Genomic DNA, 21,813 nt, shown 5'->3' with positions numbered 1-21,813 from the left:
AGGCAGTGTGACCAGAGTACAGAAAGGAAAGGACTCATTCTACCTGAAGTCCAGGAAGGCTTCAGAGGAGGGTAAGGGCTTGAACCATAACCCAAGAGACCCATCTACACCCCTGTATCTCAAGTCCTTAGACAGTGGCCCCAGAATTGACCAAAGGGAGAGGTTAGAACCTTTCATTTCAGGCCAGAGAGCCCTCAGCAAGCCACTGGCACTCCTTTCTCTCCTGGACAGGCATCAGGTACAGGTCCTGCTGTGGGGTGGAGCCTGGGCACACTGACAGGAGAGGAAGTGAGGGGGGAGAAGAGGAGTGGAGTGAGCGAGTGGGAAGAGGGAAGGGTGAGAAGGAGGGGTCTAGGTGAAAGAGGGGCGAGGAAGGGGAAGGAAGAGAAGCAACAGTGGAGGTGCTAAGCGTTAAAGCAGCTGGAATGAACAGGCACCCCTTGGGTGCCTCTGTAGCCCTCATTCCTCCCTCTGACCAAGGAAAGAGTCCGTTTGGCCCTCAAATGCTCGAGTTCTTTCACAGAAAAGAAAGCACCTCCGAGCCACTAGGAAACAAATGGTATTTTATTCCTTGTTGTTGAGAGGATAGATCACAGCACAGACAGCAGTCCTGTCACACGTAGTTTCCACGAGAACACGAGAACACGATGGACGAGGAGGGATGGGGAGGGACAGGGTCTGGTTTAACTTTCCGCACTTTTTATGACCTTGACCTCTTGCTGTTCCCTCTGCAGCAGGGCTACAGGGAACCCTGCCTGGTGTCTGACCCACAGCATAGCCCCTGCATTCGCCACTATGACCAGTGACAGGTGTAACAAAGGGCACAGGAGCTCTGGCTGCTGCCTGACCAATGGGCCATGGACAGAAGAGCATAGGACCCATGCTCTCTTGCTGCCCCAACAGAATGGATCACCTGCCAGAGACCCAACTCAGGGACAGGAGTCAGAGACCAGATGAGCGGGGCTATAGATCAGTCTTGGGAGGAGGGAAGGTGGGAGAGGGAGGTAGGGATCCAGAGACCATGGGGTTATTGCTGAGAAGATATGCAAGGGGCACATTCCCCAGGGGCAGAGTACAAGCCCTGGACCTGGACACCCTGTCTGCTTTGCAATGGGGCAAGGCAGATGGGGGCTCCATGGTAGAAGTCCCAGGAGGAAAATAACCAGGGAAGGGGCGTCACCTGCCTGAAGGCATACCTGGGCTCACCAGCTCCTTGTTGTGAACCTCCAATTGCTAAGAGACCCTCACAACAGACTTGGGTCAGGGGTGCAATATGGATGCAAGGTTCTTGCAAAAGGAGTGAAGAGAGGGCATTGAAGAACGACCATGAAGGTGATGTAAACCTTCCCAAGTCCCAAGACGACTAGAGACTCCTACCCATGCCTCCACTCATATACCCACCCCCAAATCAACAGAAGGGACTGGTCTCTCAGGGAAAAAGCAGACTCCTGGGAGCAGGGTGGAGATGGGAGGCCGTGGGGGAGCAGGGAAGAGCTGATAGCAACATGGCTCAGCTCCAGCCCAGGAAAGTGAGCCCAGGTTCACTAATACAATGTCATCCACAGACAAGCAGCTACGAAGACCAGTCATCACACACACACACACACACACACACACACACACACACACACACGTCACAGGAGGTGGACAAGCCCACAGGCTGCAGGTGGGAAGGCGGGTGTTAGTTGTGTCACTAAGTTGAGGACTGGTGTTCGAGGGGATAGGGAGGGGTCAGGGGTCACACAAGTTCTTGGTTTCTCCTGGGGAAAGATCTGTTGCTGAAGTGGCTGGTTTTCTTAAGCATCAACACTTTCATCTAAAGGTTCAAGCAGCTGCCTTCAGGTTCTGGAAGCTGAAGAGAGAAAAAATTTAAATTAAAACAAAACATTGACTCCTTTCAGAAATCTTTATCTGTTCGTCTCCCTGCCTTTAGCAGCTCCCCTGCCCACTGAAACTCTCAGGGTGAGACCCATTCTAAAGTGCCATGTTCCTGGTAAAGCAAAGAGCACAAGCCGGAGCTGCAGAGAAAGGAGACGAAGATGTCGGAGGGGATGGACTTCAGGGGAGCTGGAACCTGGCAGAGATGGAAAGGAAATTGTTAAACCCAGGTTCTCCATCCCAGGACACCCTCAATAGCTGCTCACAATCCAAAGACCTAAGAGAACAGCCTTTCTGAGGAAATCCTAGTTTAAGAAAAAAAAAAAAAAAGACGAGAAGATGACTGCTAGCTCCAGGCTCCCTCCCTTTAGCCTTCCCATACCACTCCCAGATCTGACCTGCCAGCTACCGAGAAGTGGACAGCTGGGACACCTGCCGCCAGCATTGAGTTCCATGGCCCCCTCAAGCTTAGGAATCACTGATCTTTCCAAGCCCCATCTAGAAGATGGAGGTCACGAGCTCTGCTCTGACCTCCTGCTACCCAAGCGGCTGTGAAGAGGATATAAAAAGCACCTGGGGAAGAATTCAAATGCTACACATGCACACTGTGTCATTATGGTCACATAAAAGCTGGTGTCTCAGGCATTTTACATCTAGAAATCTCTTTTAACTAACAATTTAGGATAAAGGTACATACCTATCTTGGGTGGACTTAGAGGGTACTATGCTAAGTGAAATGAGAAAGACAAATACCATATGATTTCACTTATATGTGGAATCTAAAGAACAAAATAAGTGAACAAACAAAGCAGAAACAGATTCATAGGTACAGAGAACAAAGTGATGGTTGCCAGATGGGAGGGGGCTTGGAGGGCTGGGTGAAAAAGGTGAGGGGATTAAGAAGCACAAACTGGTAGTTACAAAATAGTCACAGGGATGTAAGTACAGCATAGGGAATACGGTCAATAATACTGTAATAACTATGTATGGTGTCAGGTAGGTACTAGGCTTACCAGGGGGAATTACTTTGTAAGTTACATAAATGTTTAACCACTAAGCTGTACACCTGAACTAATGTAAAATAATATTGAATGCCAGCTGTAATTGGGCAAAAAAAAGGTATCTGCTTGTCTATTATGCCTATTTGTGTAAAAATAAAAGGCAAATGCGAGCTGACAGAAGGCCGATCCCCCACCAAGGACATTCCCGGGTATGTCGTAAAGTGAGGCAGGCTGTGCAGGGTGTGCTGAAAATGGCTTTAAACTACAAAGACCCGAGTTCAGGGTCCAGTCTGTCACTTATTATCTGTATAGCTATTCTCTCTGACCTCAGTTTCTTCATCTATAAAATGGGGCTAAACCCCACCTGTCCTACCTACTTCTTCTGGCAGGCTCCAGAGAGTTTATATATGTGGCAGCATTTTGAAAACTATAAAGCATTTAACAGTTATTACTTTTCCTTGTCCCTACAATGAACTATGGAAACAGACATTAAAAACAGAACTGATAACACACATAAGCGGGAGAATGAGGAGATGGGGGATGCAGGTGTCATATACTCTCCCTATTTTTGGGTAGGGTTGGAAAGTTTCATAATAAAATGTTAATTTTAAGAAGTGGCCCTAAGGAACTTTCTAAATCATCACTAACAGCCATTATCTGTATGCTACTTTGATATTGGAAGTAGTTCACTGACTCTAGTTCTCTCCCAAGTCATGCCCACACAGCAGCTAGGATGACGCCCTATTAATGACCGCTGGGCTGTGCAAAAGCCCTATTTCCTGACTGTTCACTATGTGCGTGTGCAGTGCCTGCACCTCAGATGTTTCGGTCCATCTGTCTTAGCAACCCTTTCAGACACACAAGACTCCTCAGAGCACACACAGCTCATAATAAAAGCTGTGCCCACTGCAAAAGCTAGCCCAATTCTTCCCCAGTGAAAGACCGGGGATGATGACAGAGGAAGATGTAGACAGACAGCATCCTACCTTCCCACCTGAGAGCTGCACTTCAGTTCTCTGCTTTCTGGGGCTCTGTTGCTGGAAAGAAAAGCAGGGAAGATTATAGCGAATGGACCCCTCAAACCAGAGGGCTGCCCCCTGCAGCAGCCATGCCTATGCCCGACTCTGGGGTGCAAAGAGGTCACTGGTGTGGGATTTTGAGTCAGACAGACCTGGGTGCAAATCGTTGCCCTGCTACTTGCTAGTTACAGGAACTGGGCACATTCCTTAACTTTTGAGTCCCTCGGTGTAAAATTGGACAGTGATGACTGCCTCATGCAGTTGTGCACACATTACGTGAGATGGAGTCTGTGACGCACCCTCGTTCATCCTGACACTAAGCAGATGCCCCATAAATAGTGGCTATCAGGAGTAGCAGCCTGTTTGGTGGAGGTGAAAGGACAACACAGGCAGAAGCCCCGGAGAGCCCTCTCCTGGCACTATGGAAGCATGTCTGGCTGGCTCTAGGAAGGCCACAGCACCTGGCACCTGAGCCACACAAGGACTCCCACTTCCTCCCTCCCCCTGGGCGGGAGACCATGACAGGTACCATTGGCAGTGATGAGGTTCTCCACCTGGGCTTCCTCGTCCCCTGGAGCCCTGCAAGAGGACAAGACACAAGGCCTTCCATCAAAGGCTGCCAGGGCAAACCCAGAGAGCATCACCATCCTCCTTGCTGGGGCAGGGGTGCTTCGAGTCATCTGATGGCTCCAGCAAGCTCCATGGGGTTCACAGGGCAGGGGAGAAGTTGGAACTGAAAGGGCAGAGTCAGGGGAACTTACAGGTACCCTTCAATGTCAGCCCCAACAGAACTAACGACTGGGAAGGGGCAACCTAGGGCTTCATGGGAGCTTGGGTTGTGTCCTGCCACAAATTTTGGACTTCTGAGGTCCAGAGCTACCCTTGGTTACTGTAGTGGACTAATGGGGTGTGCCCTTGAAGTTGCAGTAGAAGTAAATGAAAGGGAGCCCAAGCTTCTATTCAGCTCAAAGAGCCTCATGAACAGGTGACAAGCAGGGACAATGTCACAGGTCCTACAGAGAGGAGATGGACCATAAGAGAGGCCCTGAGGCCCTCTGCCTCCCTTCTCCCAAGCCCAACTGTCTCAAGGGTCTCCAGACAAGGATCTAGCACCTTCTTTCCCACCTCCCCTCCCCCACATTCATCAGAAAAAAGGAGGGGCCAACCCTCAAAGTCTGCCTGGAAATCTGCAAAACTTATGCCCTACCCCCAACGCACATGGCCTGTTTCTGAGACAAGAATCTAAAATAACACTCATTTGGGTCACACACCAGGAGGCCCCTCCCCGCCCCCTCTTAATGTCACCCCAGACGCCCACGGCCAGGGCATCCTTACCGGGGCTTCTGATTGAGACTGCACTTGCATCTGCGACCTGAAAGGCAAAGAAACCATCCAAGGTCATCCTCCCAGCTTGAGCGTAGGTCACGCTCCTGACTTGGCCACAGCAGTGAGTCTGTGCAGGCTGTAAGACTAGGTCAATAACATCCCCTACACCTGGGCAGTGCACAGCTGTATGCAGCAATTGGAGGAGGGCTCTTCTGAGGCCACGGTGCCACAGCTCAGATGGCTTCACCACCACAGTCTGCCTGATCACGCACACCAGGCTTATGTGGGGAAAACAAATGCAGAGGCTCATCCTTCGGAGCACGCTAAGGACAGCCCGTCTCCTCTCTTCTGTGACTCCCCCATTCACACCCTGCTAGATACAGCCCAGAAGGGCCACGCGTGCCCCTTCTTCTTATCAGTGCTTATTTTCATTGAGCATCTATTTTGTTCATTCTTCACTGTTTTACTGAGCACCTGTTATTTGCTCAGCAGTATGTTAGGTCCTGGAGATAACAGGGAGAAGAGACAGGCTCCTTCCTCCTCCAGGAAAGGGAATGGCCAGGCTCGTCTTACACTGTTCTCTACCTGCTCAGTAGTGCAGACATCGCTCTTCTGAACAAATGAACAAAAAAACTTACTCAGGATAAGGAGGATCCCGACAGAGAAGAGGACCACAGCAAACACCAATCCCCCGATCCTCAGGGTCTGGTAGTCTGCCAAAGGAATAGGGTGAGAAATGGGAAAAGAGGAAGGGCCAGGGAGAGAGTACCTGTCCCTCCCCACCCAGGGCTGCCACACTACTCACCATAATGAAAAGGATCCTTTTCTTTCTCCTTCTCAGGTGCTACAAAAATAAACAAGCCTGGTCAAGAGGAGGACAGCTACACATCCTGGTTCCCAAATATCTCACCTTGCCTCACAGGCGTCCCTCCCCACAAAGGGATTCCTGGGAAGCAGGGCCGATTGAACAGAGGTGCCTAAAGAAGTATGGAAGGGTGGCCCTGCCTGCGAGCTCAGGGCAGGTCCAGCTCAGGGCAGGTCCAGCTCAGAGCCCGTGAGAATCTGCATTCACAGCACAGCTACATTTATGGGCTCTTTTTATTCATGTCATCCCCAAAAGGAAGGGTCTATTTTCCTCTTGTTGCAGATGGGGAAATTGAGACTGAGGAAGGACATGTGACTTACACAAGTTCAGTCTAGAGACTGATGTGCAAGGTCTGGCTCCCAAAGTTCCAGCCAAAAGTCTACAGGGGGCTGGTGGATTTGAAGCTTAAAAGTAGACCCTGCTGGAGTCCGTGGGGAGAGGTGGGCAGGCAGAATGAGGGTCTGTGAATAGCTGCCACCTTCCAGGACTTCCTCTGCTGACTAAAGGAAGCAGGGGGGTGGGCGGGGCCCTGATCAGACATGTAGAATCTGAAAGCCCCCCAACCCTAGAGTCCCAGTGGGCCAGGACCTTCCACCAGAAAGGGCCATAGCTGCCATCTTGTCAGAGCCAGGTCCTATGGCATACTTACCACTGGCCAGGACAGCAGGGGCCAACAGGCTGCATAGAAAGATCAGCACTACCTCCATGGCGTCTGGGGACAGAGGGAGGACAAACAAGTCTCTGGATAGAATCTCCACTCTAACCCTCAGCCTGACCAGGCAGAGCCCAGTCGAATTCCCATCTCTATGCTGAGCGCTCGCCACACAGTGAGAGTTCGAACAACAAAGCAGAAGTAGCTGGCATTTATCGGACTCTTATGGAATGCTCTGCTTGCATTAATTCAGTTACTACAATTGACCCAATACAATGAGTCGGCACTGTGACTAACCCCTTCTACAGGTGAAGAACCTGAGCTTAAAGAGGTTAAATGACACTCACGATAGTGAGCAACAGAGCCTAGATCCTAACCCAGTTCAGTAAGTCCTCAGCCACCTGCCTCACTGGTGCCAAAGCCAAAAAGCCCTAATGGCGTTGGAGATGATCTCATCTGTGACCTCCTCTTCAGGCCACGCTTCTGTGACCATCTCTAGTTCATTAAGATGTCTGGGACTTCCTGGCCTGGTTCCCCACAGCCAAGACGCACTGTTGGAAGTTCTTTCTTCTGTCAGGTTTAGTGGGTCAGGTAAATGCCCCTCTAGTCCAGCCAGCCAGGTGGGGTGGGAGACCGGCTGTTTCCTGGACTCTGTGGTAAACCCTGAAACGCTGACAGCTCTCCCCAAGTTACCTCTTACACTCTCATCTCTAATGTGTCCAAGCCAAATATTCCCATAGGCTTTAGTTCATAATCTTCTAGAAAGGCAGTTTCATTGAAGAAAGGGAACATGGAGACCAGTTCTCTGTGTCACTGCTCCAGCCTCTCCTTCCCCAGAAGACGCCTGAGACTTCTGCTCGTGAGCTTATCAAACCCCTGGTCTCTGGGGTCGGTCACCCGAGGATGGATCATGTGCATGAAGGCAGAAGGCAGGGCCACTTGGTCCCTCCCACGGGTAGATTTCAGTGGCGTTATATACACCTCATTCATGGACTTAAAGGAGTATGGTAAAGAGCCAGAGAGGAAAAGGGGGAAGAAACGCGAACTAGGAAAGCCAGAAGCTGTTTGCTCTTTTCTGAGTGGGTGAGACTGGCAGCAGCCTAACCTCCGGACATCTGTCTAGTGGCCAGGACCATGCCTGTGCTGAGGGGATCTCGCCCTATCTATCCCTTTCTCCTGCGCAGCCAGCAGCCCCCAGCTGTCCTTCCCCTCTCAGCCACTAGAGGTCAGAACAGCTGCATCCAGAGTTATGCTAAGGCAGTCTTGGGAGGCAGAGGTGATCCAACAAGTGTTATTCAAAAGGCACTACTTGGCTTTTATTTATTTTTTTTTTTTAATTGGGGAATATTGGGAACAGTATGTTTCTCCAGGGCCCATCAGCTTCAAGTCGTCGTCCTTCAATCTAGTTGTGGAGGGTGCAGCTCAGCTCCACATCCAGTTGCCGTTTTCTTTCAATCTTTAGTTGCAGGGGGCACCACCCACCATTCGAACCCGCAACCTTATTGTTGAAAGCTCATACTCTAACCAACTGAGCCATCTGGCCACCCCTCCGGAAGCTCAGCAACAGTTCGTTGCCTTCAATCTAGTTGTGGAGGGTGGAGCTCACTGGCCCATGCGGGAATCAAACCAGCAACCCTGTTCAGAGCTCACGCTCTAACCAACTGAGCCATCCGGCTACCCCAAGCACTACTTTGCTTTTAATGCTAACTCCTTTAATAGTTGTATTTTTCAAATTTTACGTTATATTTTATATGTGTGAAAATATATATAACACACATATAATAATGCATAGTAATAAGATAAACACCCATACACCACAAGTAACTTAAGAACTAGAACTTTACAAATACAGCTCTACTTATCTATCTTCCTCCGATCCATCCAGAGGTAAATAGTTTCCTGTATATATATATATATATATATATATATATATATCCTGTGTGTGTGTGTGTGTGTGTATATATATATATATATATATATATATATATATATATATATATTCTGCTTCACTTCCAGAGGTAGTTTCCTGAATATATATATATATATATACACACACACACACACACACACACACACACACTCTTTTTTTTAAAGATTTTATTGAGGAAGGGAACAGGACTTCACTGGGGAACAGTGTGTACTTCCAGGACCCCTTCCAAGTCAAGTCGTTGTCCTTTCAATGTTAGTTGTGGAGGGTGCCATTCAGCTTCAAGTTGTTGTCCTTTCAGTCTTAGTTGTGGACGGCGCAGCTCAGCTCCAGGTCCAGTTGCCAGTTGCTAGTTGCAGGGGGCGCAGCCCACCAACACTTGCGGGAGTCGAACCAGCAACCTTGTGGTTGAGAGGATGAGTTCCAACCAACTGAGCCATCCAGGAGCTCAGCTGCAGCTCAAGGTGCCGTGTTCAATCTTAGTTGCAGGGGGCGGAGCCCACTATCCCTTGCAGGACTTGAGGAGTCCAACCGGCAACCCTGTGGTTGAGAGCCCACTGGCCCATGTGGGAATCGAACCGGAGTTAGGAGCATGGAGCTCCAACTGGCCGAGCTGCCAGGCCGGCCCTGAACATATATATTTTTAATCATTGCCTTACTCCTCTTCAAAAAAGATTTTAAATTAGGAAATAATCACATACCATGAAATTCACCATTTGAAAGTGTACAGTTCAATGGCTTTTAGTATATTCACAAAATTGTGCAACCATCATCAATTCCAGAACATTTTCATCATCCCAAAAAGAAACCCTGTGGCCAGTATCAGTCACTCCCATTCTCCCTTTCCCACAGCCTCTGACAACCACTAACTTACTTTCTGTCTCTATTGATTTGCCTATTCTGGACATTTCATATAAAAAACTACATAAATAAAATATATGGCCTTTAGCATCTGATTTCTTTCACTTAGCATTATGTTTCCAAGGTTCATCCGTGTTGTAGCATGTAGTACTTCACTTCTTTTTATGGCTGAATAAGATTCCATTGTATGAATGTGCATCCTGCTCTTTTCTAAAACATATCTAAATAAGATACTGTTTAGTGGAGATTTTTTGAGCTTTACAATTATGATACCACGTCTTTTACAGTCTTCTAGGACTGGCTTTTTTTGTTCAATATTATGTTTCTAAGATTCATTCATATTATTACCTGTAACCATAATTTATTCATTTTCAATGCTGTGTAATATTCTACCATGCCAGTAAATGATCATGCATTGGTCCCTTCTCCTATCAGTGGATATTACTTTTTTCAATTTTGTGCTATTGTAAATAATACAGCTGTGAACATTTTTGTGCATGTTGCCCAAAGCACATATGTAAGAGTTCCAAAGGCAATGTTTTTTCAAATCTTTTGACCACCACTTTCATAAGAAACACTTTTTACATTCAAACCCAGTATAAATTTATATTTATGTACACCAGAAACAGTATCACAAAAACAATACTTTATCTTAAAATAAATGATGCCTTCTGATATTTTCTATCCTACTATGTCCTTTTTTTAAAAAAGGCTAGGTCCATTAACAGGTCACACGCGGCAGTTTGAAAAATTATGTTCTAGAGATAGGCCTCAGAGTGAAATCATTGGATTACATAGTATGAAAACTGTCCTTTACAAAATAATTTTGAATTGTTTTCCAAAGTGGTCATCCCCATTTAAACAACCCACCAGCTGCATATGAATGTTCTTATCACTCTACATACTTATCGATACCTGATATTGTCAGACCACTTAATTTCTGCCAATCTAGAGGTATAAAATGTGGTCTTAATTTGATTCTGGTAATGGAGTTGGACTTCTTTCTGATTGTTTATTCCTGTTTCTTCACCAATGTTCCTTTCCTGTCTTTTGCTCATTTTTCAAATAGGTTGTCATTATTTATTTCTTATTCTAAATACTAAATCTTTGTCATGAAGTATTGCAAATATCTTATCCCAATTAGTAACTTATCTTTTCACTTTTTAAAATTCTTTCAATGAACAGAAGAATTTCTTAATTCTAATGTAATTAAATGCAATTATTTTTGTGTCACCGAGTCAGAAAGAATTTTCTTCTAAAAATTGTAGTTTTGTCTTTTACACTTAAATCTTTATTCCATCCAGAATTGGTGTTTGTGTAAGGTGTGAGGTGGGTATCCAATTTTTATTTTTCTCCATACTGATAACCAGTTATCCTAGCACCACTTGTGGACCCCTCTCCTCCCCCCTTCCTCATGATGTGCAATGCCACCTGTGTCATATATCTGGTGTGGGTCTGTTTCTGGGCTTCTCTTTGGATCTCCTGGTCAATTTATACTTGCATCAAAATCACAGCGTTTCTGTTACTACAGCTTTATAGTAACAGAAGTCTTCCCATGTGGTAGAGAAGCTCCCCTCTTCTGTTTCTCCTCTTCTACCTCTTCCTTCAGGAATGCCTTCATTATTCTTGATCTTTTGCTCTTATGTATACATTTTAGAATCAGCTTGTCAAATTCATCTAAAGCTGCTGGGATTTTCATTGGAATTACAATGAATCAATGAATCTATCTATAGAAAAACTGACATTTTTTTCTGACCTTGAGTCTCCTATTTGTCTTTTCACTTGTTTAGGTCCTTTTCAATGTCCTTTAATAAAGTTTTATAAGTGCTTTCATATAGGTCTTGCATATCTTCTATTATTTATTCCTAGGTCCCTCATAATTTTAATTGCTATTTTAAATGCTACGTCTTGTATATGTTTTCAATTTTTTGCTGGTATAGAGAAAAGCAACTGATTTGTAAATATTGATATTAAATCCAATAACCTTGTTAAATTCTCTTATTATTTCTAATATTTTACTTTACATTCCTTTGTATGTTCCCTGTAGACATAACATTTGTAAACGATACAGTATTGTTTCTTCTTTTCCAGTTCTTACACTGCTTATTTCTATTTAGCTTATTCTTAGTCACTGCTAGGTCTTACAGTGAAATGTAGAATAAAAGCAGTGATCATGGACTCTCTCTCTCTCTCTCTCTCTCTCTCTCTCATATATTGTCTATTGATTTTACTTTATTCTGTGTTTTTTATTTTTTCCCAGCTTCATGAGATATGACATATAACATTGTGTAAGTTTAAGGTGTACAATGTGATTTGATACATGTATGTATGCTGCGATGATCACCACAATAAGGTTAGTCAATACCTCCATCACCTCACGTAATTCCCTTTTGTGTATGTGTGATGAGAATGAATAAAGAAAATGTCATATATTATATATGTGTGTACATATATACACATATCACATTGTCTTTATTATTATATATACCCCAAAAATGTATACACATTTTAAGAAAGGAAAAAACTGTATTAAAATTGTAATACTTAATATATACTGATAACAAAAGATGAATACAAGTCATATGTATTTTTTTGGCACCCCCAGTATATGAGGTGTGATCAAATATGGTGAGTGTTTAAATAAAAAAATTTATTACAGTAAAAGACACATTGCCATTAATACTTCTCAAAATACTCCCCCTCACTTCGAACATACTTATCCCATCATTCCTGCCACTTTCTGAAGCAGTTCTGTAAGTCCTCTTTGGTGAGTGTCTTTAGTTGCACTGTTGTAGCTGCCTCGATGTCCTGAGTCATTTTGGGAAAGAGCGAGAAGTCACACAGTGCCAGATACGGTGGATAAGGTAGATGAGGACACACCATAATGTTTTTATCTGACAGAAATTGCCGTATACTAGAAGCGATGTGTGACACGGAGTGTTATCATGATGGAGAATGATTTACGGCACTTTAAAACACACCTTCTCTCAACCATAACTCACACCTACCTGACTGCACCGAACAAGTTGAAACTTGTCACACACTGTTAGTAAGGTTCAACACACCACTTCCAGTATTGAAGATCCTGGCCTTTCCTTTGGATGGCACTTGGTGGCAGCAATCACTGTATTTTGTGATCATAATGGAAAGGCTCGCTGTCACACATTGCTTCTGGTAAGGTGTCCTCATCCACCTTACTCACCTGATCTGGCACCGTGAGACTTCTGCCTCTTCCCGGAAGTCAAACTGACTATGAAAGGTAAGCGTTTTGAATTGATTCGGACATTGAGGCAGCCACAACAGCGGAACTAAAACCACTCACGAAAGAGGACTTCCAGAACTGCTTCAGAAAGTGGCAAGGAAGATGGGATACGTGTGTTCGAAGTGAGGGGGAGTATTTTGAAGGGAACTAATGGCAACGTGTCTTTTATTAATAAACTTTTTTTAAATTTAAACATGCACCGTATTTTTTTATCACGGTGGAATACAATGGAATATTATTATTCAGCCATAAAAAATGAAATTATTGATTTTAAATAGCATTCTAATATTTTAGAAGTTCTCCTCTAAGATGTTTCTGTTTTATATTATGAATGAGTATTCTGTATCTATGGTTTTCCTCTTTTAAGCTATCAATGAGTAAATTATATGTATGGATATCTAATGTTAAATCATCCTTGCACTTCTGGGATACAACCAATGTATTACTTTTTTAATAAGCTGATGGATTTAATTTGCTGATATTTTGTTTAGGATTTTTGCACCCATGTGCATAAGTGAGATTGGACTGTGAGTTTTATTTTATTGTATTCATTTTGCCTGGTTTTGGTATCATAGTAGTACTGGACTCACAGAACAAGGTATTTCCTTTCTTGCTGTTCTCTGGAAGAGTTTGCAAAAGATTAGGTTACTTTGTTCTTTGAATGTTTGGCAGAACCTGTAAAATCATCTAGGGTTAGTATTTTCTTGTGGGAGGATTTTAAATTGCCTATTCAATTAATTAATGGCTATGACACTTAAGATTTCTATTTCTTCTTAAGTATATTTCGTGAGTTATAATTTTTATAGGAACTTGCCATTTTTTGCTTTCAAATTTATTGTCATAAAGTTTATAGTATTTTCTTATTTTAATGTCTGTTGGAGCTGTAATTATATCCTTTTTTTTTTTATATTCCTAATCTTGTTTATGTGTGATAACTCTTTATGAATCTCATCAGAGGTTTAACTATCTTATTAAGCTTTCCAAAACACCAACTCTTGGTTTTGCTCCTCCTCTTCTTGTTTTAATTTTTTTTAATTCTCCCTTTATACATTCTTGGGTTTGTTCTCTTGTTCTTTCTTTATCCTTATCTTCTTCTGTTGGATACCTAGTCCATTAATATATAGCTTTACTATATATTAATATATAACCCTCTAAGTGTCATTTTCACTTTAACATGTAAGATTTGAAATGTGGCTTTTTGATCATTGTTTAGTTCTTAGTACTTCAAACTTGCATTACAATCTCTTATTTGATCCAAGCATTATTAAGGGGTATTAATGTCCAAATAAAATGTCCAAATTTATAGTGATTTTTAATTTACTTTTGTTTTTGACTTCTAACTTAAGTGCACTGCAGTCAGAAAACATAGTCTGTATGATATACAGACCTTGAATGTATTGAGACTCGCTTTATGATTTAGTATATGGTTAGTTATTTTAAAAATTATAATCCATGTATTAGAAGATTGTGAATTCTCATTGTTGGAAGAAAGTTATATACGCCATTAAATTACAATTATTAACTGTGTCAAATTTCTATATATTTTTTTGACCTATCAAAAATTGAGATATGTGCTTTAAAATCTACCACTATGAAGAAGGATTTATAAATTTATCCGTTTCTTACAATATTCTAACAGAAAGTTTAAAATTGTTACATTGTCATGTGAGTTGGGTCTTTTATATAATGATCCTCTCTGTTTTAAACTCTATTTTACTTTCTATGTTTCTGTGTCCTTATGTTTTTTTCTGTGTGCATCTTGTAAATAGCAAAGAGCTGTATTTTAAAAAAATTTAGGGCAGCCGATGGCTCAGTTGGTTAGAATGCGAACACTTAACAACAAGGTTGCCAGTTTGCTTCCCACATGGGTCAGTGAACTGCGCCTTCTACAACTAGATTGAAAACAACTAACGGCTTGAGCTTGGAGCTAAGCTTCCGGTGGGCAACCGGTGGGCTCAGTGGTTAGAGTGTGGTGCTCATAACACCAAGGTCGCCGGTTCGAGTCCCACATGGGCCAGTGAGCTGCGCCCTCCTCTAGATTGAAAATGACTTGACTTGGAGCTGAGCTGCGCCCTCCTCCCCCCACAACTAGATTGAAAAAACGATGACTTGACATCCAGGAAAAACACACTGTTCCCCAATTTAAAAAAAAAAATTTAACCTAATGTCTACTGTCAGGTTTACTTCATTTAACTTTATTGTGACTATATACTTGTTCTGTTTTCTACCATTGGGTTTCCCTTACTTTTTCTCGGGCGTATTTCTCTCTTTTAACTTTTTCATATATTTTTTTATTATTCACTTTCTCCCTCTACTGCTTGAGAAATTACACAAGCTATTTCTAGTCTTTTAGTGGTTGCCTTTGAAATTTTACCACATGTACGTATTTGCTCTAGACTGAAGGTTTGTGTCCTCCAAAATTAGTATGTTGAAACCTAATCTTCAATGGGATGGTATTAGGAGGTGGGGCCTTTGGGAGGTGATTATGTCATAATGGGATAGTGCCCTTATGAAAGAGACCCCAGAGAGCTCTTGCCCCTTCTGGAATGTGAGAGCTCAACAAGAAGACAGCTGTCTATGAACCAGGAAAGTGACCTTCATCAGACACTGAGTCTGCCACCTCTCTAATCTTAGACTTCTAAATTCTAGAACTGTGAGAAATATACTTCTGTTGTTTATAAGCCACCCAGTCTATGGCATTCTGTTCTAGTAGCCTGAACAGACTAAGACAGTATTCAATTTACCAAAGACTAAAAGAATCTAAAGTTAAAAGGTATAATAGATATCAGGTATAACACCCTTCCAGAAAAATACAAAAATTCAAATCACCCCCTTCCTGATATATATCCTATTATTGTACAAAATTTGTTCTTTTTTTTTAAATCCTATAAAATAGATATTAGTATTTGTATTTCATGGAAACCATTTAGACCTACAAGACAGCCCCCAATACCTCCTGGTATTTACATACCAAGTGCCTTGTGTAGTCCCTTCCACATTGCACCAGTGTTAGTCTATGTGAACATAAAATATGGCAGAACTGATATGTCACTTCCATTATTTGATTATAAAAGGAACCATGGCTTTTTTCTTCTTCTCCTCCTCTTTCCTCCCTCTCTCTCTCTCTCTCATTGCTTGCTCTAGGGAAAGTTACTTGCCATGCCTTAAAAAAACTCAGGCATCCCTGTGGAGAGGCCCCTGTGACAAAGAACTGCACGCCTCAGTTCAAAGCCCACTAGGAAATAAGGCCTGCCAGAAAACAGGTAAGTGAGCTTGGAAGCAGATCTTCCAGCTTTCATACGACTGCCACCCTCACAACTTGACTGCAATCTCATTACAGACCCTCAGCAGAACCACTCAACTAAGCTGTTCCCCGATTCCTGACCCTCAGAAACTGTGCGAGGTTAATAAATGTTTGTTGTTTAAAACTATTTAGTTTGGGGGTAATCTGCTATGCAGCAATAGATCACTAATACAACAGATCTATGATCTGACTTGTTCACGATCCTTTTTGAATCTCAGTCATCCTCCAAGCCATGTTCTCTATTCCTGAAGAACATCTTTTAGAATTTTCTTTAATGAAAAGCTATTAATTATAAATTCAGGTTGTTTTTTTTTTGTATCTAAAAATGTTTTCATTTCACCCTTGTGATGGACAGACCGTATGGTGATTCCCAATAATTCCAACCTTCTAGTATTCAAGCCTTTGGTTGTAATCCCTCCCCCTTGAGGGGGCAGGAGCTGGGACTGCTTCTAACAAGGTGAGAGGGTGTCACTCACATGATGGTGTTATGTAAGACTCGATCTTGGCAGACAGAGACTACACAATTTTCTACCTGCTGACTTGAAAAAGTAAGCTGCCATGTTACGAGAGGGCCTATGGAGAGGAGCAAAATAAAAGGAATTATGGGACGTCTCCAGCAGATCTGAGCAGCCCCTGGCCAACAACAGTCAGCAAGAAAATGGGGATCTCAGCCCTTCTGCCACAGGGAGATGAATTCTGCCAACAACCTGAAAGCGTCTGGAAGTAAAATTTTCCCCAGTCAATCCTCTGATTAGGCCACAACTCTAGCCAACATGTAGACTGTAGGTTGGTGAGACTCTGAAGCAAAGAAGCCAGGTAAGCTGTGCTGGACTTCTGCCCTACAGAAAACATGAGATAATAAATGTGTGTTGTTTTAAGCTGCTAAATTTGTGGTAATTTTGTTATACACCAATAGAAAATGAATACAACTCTGAAAGGTAGTTTAGCCACGTATACAATTCTAGGTTGATAATTATTTTGGCTCTACACTTTGAAGATGTTATTCTATTGCTTTCTGATTTCCATTATTGCTGTTGAGAAATCTGCTGCTTATTGTAAGTCTTTTACACATGTTCTGTTCTGTCTTTTCTCTCTGCCTCTTTTTAATTTCTTTCTCTTTTGGTGTTCTGAGTTTCACTAGATCAGCATCTAAATGTGGGTCTATTTCTATGTATTTTGTAGTTTCCTTTACCTGTAGATTCATCCTTTTCAAGCATTATGAAAAACTCTCAGCCATTATCTCTTCAAATATTGCCTTTGCTCCATTGTCTTTTATTTTCTTCTCTGAGAAGATGATTATGTTATATATTCTTATTCTGCTTTCCTTATCACTTTACTGCATTTTCATGTTTTCTACTTCCTTGCTTCTCTGTGCTGCATTCTGGGTAATTGTTTCAGATTTATTTTCCATATACTAACTCTCTTTTTCATTGTGTTTAATCTATCCACTTAATTTTCTATATCAATGATTGTTATTTATTTCTAAATGTTCTATTGGGCTTTTTAGAATTGCTCAGTTGTTTTTATTAGTCTTTTTTGCCTGCACATTTCTGTTATCAATCTTTTATTTCTTTCAACATTTCCTACAGTTATTTTTATATTGTGTACCTAATAATTCCAAAATCTTAAATTTGGGTGGGGTGGGGTGGTGTTAAACCTATTTGTTGATTCTGTGCCTCTCAATCTTAAATGACTTGGTTTTTCCTGTGTTTGGTAATCTTTGATCGTGAGCTCATATTTGCTAGACTTTACTCTGTGTAAATTAACAGTCCTAAAATGGGAGGCTTTCCCCTCAAAAAGGGTTTGTTTGGCTTTACAAACAGACTGAAAATGGTAGATACCAACCTTAGATCTTTTTAGCCCCTCCCAGGGGTCGTGGGCTTAATGTAGGAGTCTCCAGTTTGGCTTCCTAACCTTGTTGGGACCAAGGCTTATTAGTTTCTGGAATGCAGTAATGTCAACCAGCATTCATCCTATGAACGACTCTGGTTTAAGTTCTTGTTACACTTCACATAATCCGGTGCTACTTTTACCTCACGGGTTTTTAGGTTTTTTTACTTTTTAGGTAGTTTTTGGTTTGGTGAGAGGAGATGACTGGTGACTGGATGATTTCCCTTCTTTCTTATGAGCCAAGCTCTGTAGTACCAAAATTGGTTTATCTGAGATCAATTCTTTTGTAGTGGAAAATCTCATCAATGTATCAGTCAACTATACTGTCCTAAATACATTTTGCAAAGTATGAAATCAGTTTTAAGCACATGCTATTTGTAAAACCTTTATTTGTTGGGGGTACAGTGAGGTAGGGAGTATTGGGTTTACTATTTCTTGAACCAAGTCCCATCTACAAATTACATCTTTAAGTTACATCTGTTCCTTGCTCAGCCAGTGGGGAGACTGCACTCCAGAGCTGGAAGGAGTATAGAGCTGTACATTAAAAGCCTTAGAATCCTAGAGGCTTTGGTGTGAATACCAGATCCGAAGTGACAGAGGGGAGGTCAAATGGACCAGGCTTCCCACAGTTGCCCCTTGACAGATCCGGCCAGGAGAGGGGTTATAAGTAGGGCTCCTCCTGGGAGTAGAAAAGACACACGTCAAGGGTTCCAGGCCATTAGTCCCTGATGCTTTCCCCTCAACTCCCCCATAATGCTCAGATGCTCAGGTTCAAGTCAATCCTACAACACATGCTGAATTCCTAGAAAGTGCCATACTATTCTGGGTTCTTCAAGGGATCAATAGGTAAACAAGATACTGCCTCAGCTTCCAAGGAAAGGAAGCAAAGGCTCTGATATATCAGCAAATGTGAAGTGAACGTCACAAGTGGTGGAGACTACATGCAAAAAGAGAGAGTCCCTCACGGCAAGGAAAGCAGGATCAGGGAGTAAAACAGGAAGCCTGGGATGGCTCCATGGAGGAGTTGATATTTCAGCTAAACCTTGAAAGTAGGATAGGATTTTGATGGACGGGGTAAGAAGAAAGGAAAGGAAGAGCATTCTGGCAGGGAAAACAGCATGAGCAAAGACAGTGAGAAGGGAAAATGGGAAGCAGAAATAACAAAAGTGTTCAGTTCAAGCTGAGTTCAGTTCAAGTTGAACCTCAAGGCACTTCATTCAACAGTGATTGCCTGAACTGATTTCCTCAGGATTCTGAATGAGGTCCAGTGGGGAGAAAGGGTCTTCATCCATTAGTAATGTCTGCATAACACAGGAGGGGGCTGTGACAGCAATCTGCCAAGGGTTAGCCATATCTAGAGTAAGATACCTTCCCAAACAGTGACTAATCCAGAGTAAAGCATGAGGGGGTGGGTGGTGAGAATTCTGATAAGACAGTTAGAAGCAGATTATGGAGGATCTTGAATGCCACACTAAAGAGTAAAGACCCGTTTTTGTATTCTAAAGAAAACATTCATGATCAAGTTACAGTGGCTGAAAGAAATACTGTTGCAGATATGGAAAGTGACCAACTCCCTACTCCTTCAAGCTGCTGCCCAGGCCTGGACTTTGCCAGCCACACCTCAGCACAGTCCTCCTTAGGGTGCCTCTTGGCTCCTACACCCCTTTAAAAAAATCTCATTGGAACTGCTGGCATGCCCCTGAATCAAGTGACCAAGTACACATACAAAGCCTCTGAAGGGACACAAAACACTTTTCTCTAACTGCTGCACCAAGAAACTCTATCTGGGCCTCCCCTCCCTCCCACACAACCCTCCCAGTTACCACACATTCCTTCCTCCCAGAAGGGCTGCCTGGGGCTGGCTAGGGGAGTGGAGGGTGGGGTTAAGAGGTGGTAGAAGTGATACATCTCATTTCCAAGCCAGAGTCTGAGGAGTAGAAAAAAGAGAAGTAGGAGCGGAGAGATCTTGGGGAGAGGTAAAAGCAAGGAAGATTTGAGCGGAGCTCGGCGAGGGGGTTAAAAAACATTCCATTCACCTCAAAGAGCATGTTGGAGGGAGGTCCTCATTCTGAGTCCCGGACCCCTCGCCTGGGATGCCTGAGGGCCTGGCTCCTTGGAACAGGGCTCTGGAGAAGTCGGCACTCTTAGCTGGGGGACTTCTGAGGCTCCTCACTCTGCCGCTTCCCAGCTCTAGATCATTTAGGTCATCCTCACCATCTGGTAAATGGGACCAGCCACATTTTGCTTCCTCTATAGCATCTTATGAGAAAGAATTCAGTTTCCACTCACTCTTCTTCTCCTTTCCACGTTCTCATTTATTTCTGCATTGGTAAACTGCTACATTTTGGGTGGCAGCAGCACTTCCATGTTAATTTTCCTCCCTGATCTTCCTGCCTTATGTGCAGTTGCTTTCTGCATGTGCGGGAGAAAGCAATCAGAAGAGTTTCTCTGGCAATTATGTTTCCACACTGAGTCACATAATTTCACATAATTACTGGGTAAAAGCTGCTTGGAAAAAGAAGCCACTAGTTGATGATATAGCAACATGCTATATTATTTTTTATTCCATGCAGCAGTGTGATAGATCAGAATATCCAGTTCTACTGGGAAAATAACTCAAAAACAACCTCTTTTTACAATGGAACAAATTACAGTGGAACTCACCCTCAGCCCCCAAAGCCCCTTCCCTTGCATCCACCCGCTTGCTTTCCTTCAGGTTCAGCCCATCAAAAACCCACCCAAAGGGCTCACCAAGGCTGGGTCCTTGCAGGATACCCAAAGAAAGATGAGATCCCCCATTCTAGACAGGATATGCCAGAAGGGACCTTTTTATGGGGTCACAGAATGGCTGGGTCTCATAGTTTAGGCTAACTGGCTACCTTAGACTGTTACTGTATGCCAGGGGACATGACAGCCTACCTATGATGTATCCATATCTTTGCAAAAAGAAGCCATTGAGAAGAAGATTCCACTGTGTACAAATAGGATATACCACGAAGTGAGGTTTACCAGATGGAGTTAGAATCTCAGAAAGCCAGAGTTGTTAGAATGACTGGGATGAAAGCTCTTACTTTTTACTTAAGGAAACTAAGGACCCAACAGAGAAATGGTGTAGCCAGTTCATCCAGTTAGTCAGGGGCAGAACCAGGCTCAGAACCCACACCTCCAACTCCAGTCTGCTGCTCCAGTGTGCTAGGATTGGGAGGTCGCAGGCCAGGGTTGGAGGAGAGGAGCAGCCATGAGGGGCAGCAGGGAATGCTGAGCCATGCATGACCGAGAATACTCAGGCAGCCTGGCCGGAGTCGGGGAAGAAGGCCAGGCTCCTACAGAAATGAAGGGGAAAAAGGAAACGAGGAGGGTACGGGGGAAGCACCTGATAGGCTACTCGGCTCTCCATTAGAGAGCCTTTGCTCGGAGACGTCAGGGTGCAGTGCTGGCTTCTGGAAAGGTGAATGGTGAAATCATGTCTACAAAGGGCCTTCAGAAGGCATGGAGCCCAGCTCCTCACTCTCCATAGGGGGCAAAGGGATGATCAGAAAGTCCCTTCCCATTATCCGGGCTACACTGTGTGGGTGAGTGGGGTGCAGGTGACTGTTACTTTGTCATAGATCTTAACAGTCTAAGGCCGGGCTAAAAAATGAAAACAGAGAACGCCCAGGTCTCAAAATTATCATGGACAAATTGGTCTGATTTACTGGCAGAGAGGTGGGTTCTTTATATTCCTAAGTCATTAATAAGTCTTACTGTTTGGGAAGAAAATGCGGGGAGGGTAGTCTGATCTGTTTATGTTAAGCAAGGTCTCTGTGGAGACAGGGGACTGGCCCCTTA

At 43.4% G+C, this 21,813-nt stretch overlaps 1 protein-coding gene across 4 annotated transcripts in view; it reads right to left on the bottom strand.

Annotated features, from left to right (window-relative positions):
- Positions 1 to 543: 543 nt before the first annotated feature.
- Positions 544 to 21,813, bottom strand: part of FXYD6 (FXYD domain containing ion transport regulator 6) — a 37,906-nt gene continuing 16,636 nt past the window's right edge. For all 4 annotated transcript variants that reach the window (XM_074335415.1, XM_019716195.2, XM_019716196.2 and 1 more), the window contains 7 exons: positions 6,739 to 6,801; positions 6,030 to 6,068; positions 5,863 to 5,937; positions 5,234 to 5,270; positions 4,428 to 4,477; positions 3,866 to 3,916; positions 544 to 1,852 (listed from right to left, as the gene is read on the bottom strand). In XM_074335415.1, coding sequence (XP_074191516.1) covers positions 3,888 to 3,916; positions 4,428 to 4,477; positions 5,234 to 5,270; positions 5,863 to 5,937; positions 6,030 to 6,068; positions 6,739 to 6,801 — 293 coding nt within the window. In that variant the 3' untranslated portion in view covers positions 544 to 1,852; positions 3,866 to 3,887. The remainder of the gene's footprint in view (positions 1,853 to 3,865; positions 3,917 to 4,427; positions 4,478 to 5,233; positions 5,271 to 5,862; positions 5,938 to 6,029; positions 6,069 to 6,738; positions 6,802 to 21,813) is intronic.

The sequence above is a fragment of the Rhinolophus sinicus genome, linkage group LG06 (assembly GCF_036562045.2).
Source record: "Rhinolophus sinicus isolate RSC01 linkage group LG06, ASM3656204v1, whole genome shotgun sequence".
NCBI lineage: Eukaryota > Metazoa > Chordata > Mammalia > Chiroptera > Rhinolophidae > Rhinolophus > Rhinolophus sinicus.
The sequence above is the reverse complement of the archived record's forward strand: the minus strand, read 5'-3'. Positions and strand labels throughout refer to the sequence as shown.